Below are 11041 nucleotides of genomic sequence, written 5' to 3' on the forward strand. Positions count from 1 at the left end.
GTGCCCTTTCCCGTGTCGTCTTTCAGAACATGTGAGTCAAGCATTGCTTCGCCGATCGACAAGCTAACGATGGACAGGAAACCGTTGACAGCGCACCAGACTGAGTCCGAACCAGCTCTCCGTCAGTGCTCCGCGCAGGGTCATGGCTTACACGCCATTTCTGGCCCTNTCACTTCAAACCATGCAACATGTCCTATGTGAAATACTGCAAACTAAGGCCGCGGGCAAACAGCAGGATGCATAAGCCCCAGACGTTCGTTGTGCACGACGCGGTGAGTGCAATATCACGCCTCCTGCTGCGCCGGGTCCGATGATTTGTGTCAACTCTGTGCCGGAGACACAAACACCACTGACATCTCTATGCCATTGCAGGAGCAGCCAGCCCATCGCCAACCGCGACAATTCTTGTGGCGAGTAATCTATTCCCGCCGAGTCAGATAAAACCAAGGGGCCGACGCGCTCCATCGCGTCTTCCCCTTCACCGCCTTCACACACTGAACGACGGAGTGCCTCAACCTCTCTCTGTCTGCACGAAGCTGTCTCCTAATACAACCGTGCAATTCCTTGTCACAAGTGGGCTCGTCACGCGCCTTTTGCCGTCTTGTAAGCGGATATACAGGACGGATCAAAAACATGTTCACTTTTTTGTCCTCTTTGGTTCTCAAATCTTGGCGGCCAGACTCACTTCTACCTACATTTGACCTCAACCGCTAGGACTGTGGAATAGAAACAGGCATAGGAGGAAAAGCATGTTTGCTTTTAGTGTCATACAGTATTGTCCCCAAGCCATTTCGTTCGCTTTCAGCGATGGGTCTTTTGCGAATACCGAGCTCACGCCAGAGCTGAGTCAAGATACTATGTTTGGGGATAATATTGGACAATACAACTTCCGCCGCTGGATTACAAACGGTGTAAAATTTGGGAACATTCCGCAAATCTGCAATTTACATGAAAGAAGAGAAGTCCCATGGCGGAGAGGAACTGGTTTGACCCCGCCCGTGTCTGGCGTTACGTCAATCTGGCCATCACCGTTCAATCACTGTTTCGCATAAAACAATATTAAGTAGACAAGGTCTCTGGCTCTGTTTCTTTTCATTCATTTAATATCCCCCAGGCCTATTATTCTAGGTGTGTCGGTTCTCAAGGTTTTGCGCAAAATTGACGCGTCAATTTCCCTGTTGGCAAAAATCTTCCTTAGCAATAGGTGGGTACTTTGAGGCACTTTGTTGATTGATAAGGTAGCGAGATCATATATTGTATCGCTGTTTTGGTATTTACGTTGCAAGTGAAGACAGGCCTATACGACTCAGGATAATGAGTTACCCCAGATTGGCACTGATCGACGTGATTCGGCTGAGCATGAAATCCATTACTTCAATTGGCGTCCAATGATAACGAAGATACTGCTGGTCAATCTGATAACGGTCAACTCAGATTAATTGAGGAGGGTTACAGAAGCAGAATTAGCGTACGATCTCGTTGGAGAAATATTGGTGTATGCGATGAGAGTATGTACAGCTACTTTAACACTTCCACTTGAACCAAAAGATATATTATATACACATTAGAGTACGTAGTAACTTCGGTACATCAGGCCAGTTCATGTCGCACATTGCTCGAAAGTGTGGTAGCAGCCTCTTCATGCAATTCCCCAATAACATTATTCGGTAGCTCCTGAACCAGCCTCCTTTGCACTTGATCAGTAGCACGGATATGGCCATACAAATCCTCAGCAGGGTGTGAATGTTGCCCACTGGTGTATTCTTTTTTGCCAGGCTCATCCTTTCGAACGGCGTCATAACTCTGGTCTTTCCATTTGCGCAAGCCCCAGGAGATAGCGCCAATAATGATTGCGGCACCACTTACACTGCCAACAACTGCACTCGCGATTGCACCGTCAGAGATTGTACCACTGTCACCGCCACCAGTAGACGTGTCGTTGGCTTTGGAAACACCGCCACTGCCGTTTTCCGTCTTATTTGCAATACTGCCGGCAGTTTTTGAAATTATCAGATTCGACACCAGGATATTCACGACATTCAGTGTGTTCCCGAAGCTGGGGGAGTCGTCATAATTAGAAGAGGTCCAGTCTGAGCCGCATACAGTATGATTGCTTGACCCACCGCATTGCTGTGCTAGCGTGACGGCTGTGCTGCGTAGTTTAGCATCGATCCTGTCGGCGACCTCCGGCATCAAATTTGATACACTCGCAAGCCATAGGGCTAAGAACCCTTTACCTGCCTCTGTTGAATATTTGGCCTGTTCCACCGCACCAAGTCCATCAACCAGATCCCCTACTTCCACTATCATGTTCCGAGTGAAAAATGATGTTAAGGTTTTGTCCAATAGGCCTTCGACTCTTGTTTTCCATAAGTCGGTGTCCGTCTGTACATATCTTGTCAGCGCTTTACAGAACTTCCTGGACGACAAATGGAACAAGGGGAGAACCATAAAAGCAAGGCAAGGAGAACTTTTCTGCGGAGGCAACTCACCATTTTGAACATATACGCAGCGCCGCTTAGCCACAATCCATAAGAGGATGCTAACCTCCAATCCTTTAATACAAAGCAAGCGGTATCGTTATCTGTCCCAGCAACAAGGGAATTAATCGTCCAATCGCTCTCGTTCAAAATGAGATTATTGACACTCCACAACCAAACAGCCGAAGCCCGATCAGCAAAAAACCGTCGATGCCCCCCCGACGAAGCATAAGCAAGTCGCGAAGTTAGTTGGAAATAGATCCCAGTAAAGTACCCAAACTGTTGCCCGATGAGGTTTGGAGAGTCCGGCGCAAGCCCGTCGGTGCAAGACTGACCGCTTTTCCACATGACTTTGCTGTGCAAAGTTACAGCGCAATTAAACCAAGATTCCGACGAATTGGTCGGAAAGTCTACTTCTGCGGCGGCCATAGCTGCTAGACCCCAGATAGCGGTGCTTGGTTTTGTGTTGGTTGAATTGTAGCTCGAATTGAATATTGTTGATCTTTGGCTGTTCATACGATCAATGACGAGATTGTTGTATTTGCTGTTCTTGGTCGTGTTCCAGAATGGAATCAAGGTCATGTATATGGTTGCCTCGTCCTTTACACCGTGAAAAGGATCATCGGTTAGGGGGTTGACGCTGCCGTCGATGGTGGAATTGCTGAGAAGGTTGGTGACTTGGATTATCGCAGCATTCTGTATTGATTCTGGACCCTGTTAGTTCATGCGCTAACCTATGTGACACTTTCGTACTTAGTAACATACCTGTGCTGTTGATATCTAAATCAATAGCAGAGACTCTTACGAGGCTGTTCAGTAAACATGCCGCGTAGCCTAGGTGGCGATAAATCATAGCAATAAGGCGAACGTAGATGATTTAGAAATAACACGAAGTAGAGACGTTAAATAGGGATCAAATAAACAATGCCTTGCCGGATGTTCTACGTTACACGACGCATTACACCCTTACCTGCTATCCAATCATCGGTATGCCCTCGGCCCCATCTTTTCCACGAAGTATTTCGTCCTCGTGGTATGGGTGGTTTCGAGGGAGTCGTGCCACCTGATTTAACCTTCAATACGATAACTGGCAGTCTTTATTTCAAAATACCAAACTGAATTGAATAGCTGGGGTGCTCATTGAAAGCAATACAAAAACTAGAATAAAATACAGACAGCTCAGTTGGTCTGACTCTGTCGTAATTTACAGTAATTAGATCCAGGGATGTGATTCAGAGCCTGTAATGATTTGTATCGGTTTGTATGCTATGATAGTGTTCTGTACAGTAACTATGGTATCCTTCTAATTTAACATTCCTAGGGAGTTGTTATTCTCGACCAGTTGCCAAGTCAACTACACATTATCTCATATACCGGAAACTTGAAGTTCTCAAATCTGTAACACTTGCAATTCTTCCTTTGTATTCAAAAGTGGTGTACACTTTGTACGCCAAGAGCATGGTTGCCGTGTACATGCTTCAGAGGCGCTCCCGTATCCCGTGTCTCAATCCCACATCCAGCATTCCGTAACGTATTTCACATGCGAGCCGCCCACCCAAGCGAGCCGCCCACCCCAAAACACCGTAGTAAATGCGATAAATTACAGCTTTATATCTCAACAACCCTGGCCTACGAGTATTTTTCTTCTTATCAGAATGCTTTTCAGGTGATATATAGCCTCTTTTTGGAGTTCGGAGGACTTCTATGACTTCGTGATTGAGATATATACATTTATAGCTCATAGCAGTGTATTTTTGAGTAATTTTTTGAAATGATGATAATATGGCTTTTTGATTTCCTTGAAATTGAAGCACAGCGCTATTACGTCTTATCAATAGCTATCGGTAAGCAATGAAATATAATTAAGAGGTGGTTGTTGAGATATAAGTGTAGAATATATCGCATTTGCTACGGTGTTTTGGGGTGGGCGGCTCGCTTGGGTGGGCGGCTCGCTTGGGTGGGCGGCTCGCATATGAAATACGTTAGCTCGCTTCGAAAAGAAGCCTGAACTTGCATCCTGAGGCCTTATATGTGCCGCTTACCGCAAGCTCGTCCCTAGCACTGATAGACGGCGAATTCTTGAAGATGATCCCATTACCCTGCCATTAAAAAGATTACTTGATGACTGCAGCTGGTGTGACGGCTACTGGAACCTGTGCTCTGTATGCCGTGCTGCACTCCTCCGAGGGTCGCCTCCAAAGTTCTCTGCCAAAAACAGTGTGATGGCCACTCTGTGCCAGCACTACCTCGATGCCCCCAAAGACCTTACTCCCACTGAGAAGTACCTCATTGCCACCCAATCCTGAGCTGCAGTTCACAGAGCTTATCGAAGTCTTCTGGATAGGAATGCATTCCCCGACCGCTCTGAAAGACCAAGGAAGGCTTCACATGCTGATGTACTCACGAAACCAAGACTCAACAAGTGAACAGTAAATTTACCGAATAGCTTAATTGTCTCTTTGCTGTTGCTGTCGGGATATATCCTTCTGTCAGCGGAGGGATTACATCCCTTGCTTGGTGTACGCATTCTTGCACGGAGCTGCAGCTCCGGTGTTGTGACTGCCCCGTATCGGAGCATGGGATTAAGGGATATCTTGGAACCCGACCTGACTGAAAGGACACATCTATCTTACATCAATCAATTGACTTTTGCTTTGGAAGCATATACACTGTCCACTTAACTGTGTACACGTTACCTAGCTGGTGATACCAACAGTTTCATTTGAGTATGGAATCAGTAATACGGCATTTTGATCTATGCAATTTTGCCCCGCCCGCGCCCGCGCGACCGCGGCCTGACGCTTCCGCAGCCTAGACGGACAGAACCACACACAGCTCGGACAATCAACACTCGAGCGAGGCCAGAAAATTTCCGTATTCCTTATATGAAAATGTGAGCGCTCTTGGTAAAATCAAAGAATGAACAGCTTCCATTGCCTCAATATTAAGACCGTAAATTCAATAGTGAGCCAACGTTTCTTAACCGAGTCACTTTGACTCATTCTCTACTTGACCCTAGCATGTTTTCTCGGTGAGCATCTAAAATTGCACCAAGTAATTCGGTGCAAATAGTTGCGGTAGAACGGGGGCATGGGTTGCAATAGGCCTCACTTAGGATAGGCATTGTGTCCAAAGTTTGCTACCTGGCAGAGCACGTACGCGACAGGAGCTGAGAAGCCTATAAATACGTCCTCTCCCCTCAGCAATTCGTTCCACTATACTGCCACTTGCTGTACAAAGTCGATCAGGCCCTCGGCTTGAGGCACCTGATAAGTTCTTCCATTCAACCCTAATGAAATTTCCACTGTACTGACATCTATGGATGCATCGTGGGCCGACAAGCTAGAAAGTGCTTATGAGAAGGTGATTCACACCAGGTCTACTGTACCATGTCACCTATGCCAGCCGATTAAAGAAGCAGATTTGGGTTAGCTAGTCAAAGTAACTATGCGAATATCTGTCCACCATAGCAGCCGACCATTGGCAGTGATCTAGTTGGTTACCAGGTATGATCACAAATCTTGTTGATTATCTGTCTCAAGCATACACTCGGAGTCTTCATGAACGGCGTAAAGTACAACACCTTGTCCAACTGAATCAACACTTGCTGACTCTGGTCTCACCACAGGAAGACGCCCTGGGATTCCCATCACTCGAATGCAAAGCGAGCAAATCTGCTCGACCTCCCCTACACCAATACCATGGTATGCTCTGTTTTTCCACATGACTACTGGTGACATGGACGAGTCGCTAGCTCGACCTTCCCCCAGTCGACTGGTTTTATCAGATCATGCGTTGGTATGCCTACCTGATGCAGACCCAATGGAGCGCATAGCGTGTCTGTCTCCCGGCATTTGAACCCTCTCATAGGATGGCCTACTTGCGGCTTGGATCCCTGGCGTCCAGTGAGTGACCATCATTGTCCTCAGATAGCGTCTAGCGTCTTTCGAGCCTAAAATTCCGAAGACACCGAGAGGAGCCGATGGTTTGTCTTGATAGAGCCGTATCTTCGTACTGTCGAGTCTGCTTGTATGGAGAATGTGAGGCGAGAGTCCCATCATTCCTAGCCGAATCAACTAACAATAGCCATGTCAGCCTCAAATCGATGGACAAGACCGAGGATGGCCAAACGATTGAGAGGACCCATGACCTAAGGACAACATATGATACAGTCCCTTGACCCCTATTCCTCTCAGCGTTGCTGAGCTCGTCGATATGTGCGAGCGAGCGGGAACCACTCGGACATACAGGGAGCTGCATGCTATCAGGATTGTTTGTCATTTCCCTGTTAGACAGAAGCTTGGTGATTTGATTCCTAAGGCTGTCTTTTCTATCCAAGACCGGGCACTACGTGCAAAGCCCATACACCTTGAATGTCACAGCAGCTGGAGGTCAGTCAAGTTATCCAGTATCCTTCGTCCATTGAGACCGTCGTCTAACATATCGTAACTGGCGGCGCAAGCAGGTCTTGCCAGCAAATCACCGATTTCTCTACGTCTCTGAGCTCACTGTGCTTTGATCATCTATGATGTATTTGACATCGCTCCCAAGACGATATCTGGCATATCACTGTTGGGCAATTCACCGTGAAGGTGGGTTTAATGTCTGTAACAGCACCACAAGGGCCCTCGGGTTGTAGGGCCTTTGAATGTCCCGTATGTTGAGGTATTGGCTCAGTGACCCTGAGGCCTCAACATCTCTAAATTCATGCGCAACGACCATATAGGGCTTATTGGATGTTTTGTACCATGGAACTCTTGCAGTTCCGTCGCACTCTCGCTTATTGTATTTTTACTACTACAAATAGCTGTAGAAGTACCTCTTCGGAGAGTCAGAATTAAAACATCTCATTTCATTGACATACACTTTTTGCCAAGATACCACTGTCTAGGCATATATTTCAACACCGTACAGCCTATACTGAATTATCTACCCTAATCAGCGCTCATGTTATCTTTGCTTGGGGAGGAGTTTGAGCGGATGCCTGCAGGGTCACACGTAGATGAGAACACCCCTGTAGAAATATCACTAGGTCCTGAGCGGTGGTCGTGGAGAGTGTCTTTACCAGTTCTGATTTCAGATGGCTCGTTGGGCCCCGATCGGAATTTAATCATGCTATATCAGCAGCGAAGCATGATTTATCGCATGTAGTGGGGAATATGCCTCACGGAAAAGTAACGACCGTTTCTTCATCGCTGTAGTGGACTTTTACGAGACATTGGGTGGACTATGAATCGGAAGTACTGACGGGGAATTATTCACAAATTTGCGACGGGCTCCTACCTGTTGGAGCCAATCATATATTCACGAGCCAAAGCTACCAATGAAATGTTAACCTCGAGAGAAAGAAACTCTCACTCTCGCAATGGCTCTACGATGTAGGCATTCTAGTGTAGAATAGGTTCGAGTGACTAGCAATAGTCATCTCACGCAATTTCTTTGGCGACGCAAGAGACTAAGCCTATCGCATAATCATCTTCAATTGAACCCATGATTCGGATTTTCGAGATACATCACATGGCTCTACACTTCGTAGTTCTGATCTTGAGTGTACAGTATATTGCGTGATCATAGTTGGACAATTCTTGAATTGGATCATCTCAATTGAGTTGGAGGCCATAGTCAAGACGTGACCCACAGGGATCAAAATTGCTTTGCGGAATCAAAAAAATGCAATTGAAGTTTCTATAATGTGGGTGACACGGCAAGAAACCGCGCTGCCTCCATGAGACGTGGACCACCCCTCCCTTCACCGCCCAACCATTCACTACAAGTGATGTTTCGCTACACACATTTCACCACATCGACATCAACACATCAACACATCAACACATCAACACATCAACACATCAACACATCAACACATCAACACATCAACACATCAACACATCAACACATCAAGACATCAACCTCAACACTTATCAACGTCAACACATCAACATCAACACATCAACATCAACACATCAACATCAACACATCAACATCAACTCTCAACACCTCAACACATCAACACATCAACACATCAACACATCAACACATCAACACATCAACCTCAACACTTATCAACGTCAACACATCAACATCAACACATCAACATCAACACATCAACATCAACACATCAACATCAACACATCAACATCAACTCTCAACACCTCAACACATCAACACATCAACACATCAACACATCAACCTCAACACTTATCAACGTCAACACATCAACCTCAACACTTATCAACGTCAACACATCAACACATCAACTCTCACCAATTCAACTCTCGTCAGGACAAGCATTCTATCAAAACAAACATACCCGCGTAACATCTCTGTTTACTCTAAACCTGAATGAGAAATGCCGTTTTCCATTGCAGCAGCGACGGGATCATCGGACTGCGGAAAAGGCAGAATGAATAGGAATACGGGTCGCTAACGAGGGAAGCCCATTTTGAATCTTACGACTTGGTGATTGATTTTGGGACGATCTATATTCGTTCTATCTATCCAATTGTGCTTCTTGGGAATACGAAACAGATTATGAAGATGTTGGGCAGGTCTTTGCTTCATCGAATACTCTTGGAATGCTCGAATACTGGTCCCTAACACCACGAAGAGGTGCCTGCACGGGCTAGAGGCTCTTGGTGTCGCAGATGTCCCTGCGAGGCGCTTTGTTGACGCAGGACCTAGGCTGCGGAGAACTTGGTAATGCAGCGGTCTCCTGCAGAGAACTTGTTAACGCAGCGGTCTCCTGCGGGTCTCACTTGTCATCACAGCGGCCCCCTGCGAGGTAGTCTTGTTGACGCAGCACCTCCCCTGCGAGGATTGTTGTTGACGCAGACCTATCCTGCGAAGCACCTTTTTACGCTCGCGGGGCTCAGGGCAGCGAGGGAGCACATTTTTACACTCGCGGGGCTCAGGGCAACGAGGGAGCACATTTTTACACTCGCGGGGCTCAGGGCAGCGAGGGAGCACATTCTTACGTCGCTGGCAGCGACAGCCGTGGTCACGGAACCTCTCAAGCCCGCAGGCAGATAGGGAAACTTTGATGCGTCAAAGTTTGAAGACCAAAGTGTGAGGACAGAAGTCCTGAGTTTTTGGGCTGGGAATCCCGCCCCTCTTATACTTTTTCGGCTACGTCTCTACCAAGGAACCAGTTGCGCACCTGCTAGCGACACTCACCATCTGGCTGCTCAAGAGTTGAAATCGTTCAACGAAGGGTTGCATATGTTTTCGTGATTTTCAACGTTTCGGACAGATTCACACCCCCATTATGCCCGTGGTTGCCCTGGGTTGCCGAGGGGCACAGTACCGCGGCTTGGTTCATGTAAGTTTTTCGTCTCAAATACATGCGTTGATGGGGAATGAATACCTTCAACGTACTGGTGCCCTCACAAAAGAAACTCAATGCTGAGGCGTTGAGTTATTGTTCTCACTAACATGTATCCAAAGTGTCTTCTGCACTGTGTCCAACCATTCAACGGCTTGTTCTGCTGGGTCTCTTCAACAAGTCGACGTCCTTTGATTTTTGCCACCCAAAAACTCTAAGGAGAGTTCCTCATTTCATCCACGATGACTCAGCGCGTTCCTGGTATCATGGTTTTCACACGGCATCATTAGTAACATCCCTTCTCTCCCCTTTACAACCCTCTGCAATGTACGACCATTCGCAGCGACGAACTGAGCGCAGAATGGGGAGTTTTGCTGCCCGATTGTCAAAGGCGCTGGCAGAAGAGTCCTCGATAGACTCTGAGTCTTCTGACCGCCCCGAGGACGATGAACCTCACGATGAAGCACATGATCCCGTCAAGAAGAGACAAGCTGCGAGCGAGAAAGACTCTCTCAAGAGACGTCCCCAGGCGCATGCGAATGCGGCCAACCAGTAAGTGACATGCACAGTACGACTAGCATCATTTTTATGACTAACGTAACGACCACAGGCCAATTCGGCGAGTGAGGTATGTTTGTTTGACGGGCTTCGCTAGAGCTACACTTTAACCCTCTCCTTCATTCTGGGTCCGGGCCTGTACGCGAAGAAGAGGAAGACTAATAAGACAATACAGGTTTCGAGAAGATGAAGACTGCGCACGGAGGAAAATTGAATACTTGGAAGGGGAAGTCGAGGCTCTCAAAAAGAAGGTGCAGGTTCTTATGAAAAAGTGGGATTTCGTGGAACCATTTTTGGAAGCGCAGTGCAAGGCAGAGGGGGTGTCCACCCCCCAAAAGAATCCCAGTCGTCAATAGGTAGCGTGGCTGGAGATTAGTTGCATTTCACTCGATTGAACACGATGGATACGCGCTGCTTCGACTACATCTACCGCGAATTCCACGTTTCTCAAACATTGTAATGCTACTATCACACTGATGAGTCTCTGGAGATAAATAGCACCAGAAGAACCGGTCAAACACCACGCGTGAATTTAGACAGATGCTGGTACTGATCGCAGGTCCCAGCGACGACCCACGGGGCAGTAGATGAAGGAGGTTCTATTTATGGCCCGGAGAAGAAATGAAGGATTTGCAAAGGTCCAGACACGATCCACAAGCCCAAACTTGACGGCCGTCAGTGT

General features: G+C 47.2%; 3 protein-coding genes across 3 annotated transcripts; 2 read left to right on the forward strand and 1 right to left on the reverse strand.

Moving 5' to 3' along the window:
* Window positions 1-1590: 1590 nt before the first annotated feature.
* On the reverse strand, window positions 1591-3333 carry PENARI_c097G02017 (glycoside hydrolase family 76 protein; the record flags this gene model as incomplete). Its single annotated transcript, XM_022637813.1, has 3 exons — window positions 1591-2385; window positions 2493-3187; window positions 3246-3333. 3 exons carry the CDS (start codon window positions 3331-3333, stop codon window positions 1591-1593), a joined length of 1578 nt encoding a protein of 525 aa, XP_022482330.1.
* A 1268-nt stretch (window positions 3334-4601) lies between these two features.
* On the forward strand, window positions 4602-4786 carry PENARI_c097G07189 (uncharacterized protein; the record flags this gene model as incomplete). Its single annotated transcript, XM_022637815.1, has 2 exons — window positions 4602-4642; window positions 4699-4786. 2 exons carry the CDS (start codon window positions 4602-4604, stop codon window positions 4784-4786), a joined length of 129 nt encoding a protein of 42 aa, XP_022482332.1.
* Window positions 4787-10126: 5340 nt separating this feature from the next.
* On the forward strand, window positions 10127-10610 carry PENARI_c097G00208 (uncharacterized protein; the record flags this gene model as incomplete). Its single annotated transcript, XM_022637812.1, has 3 exons — window positions 10127-10353; window positions 10412-10429; window positions 10535-10610. Coding segments are annotated over 3 exons (321 nt in total), but the record flags the coding sequence as incomplete, so codon positions are not given.
* Window positions 10611-11041: the final 431 nt, after the last annotated feature.

The sequence above is a fragment of the Penicillium arizonense genome, assembly GCF_001773325.1.
Source record: "Penicillium arizonense strain CBS 141311 chromosome Unknown PENARI_contig097, whole genome shotgun sequence".
In the NCBI taxonomy this organism is placed as follows: domain Eukaryota; kingdom Fungi; phylum Ascomycota; class Eurotiomycetes; order Eurotiales; family Aspergillaceae; genus Penicillium; species Penicillium arizonense.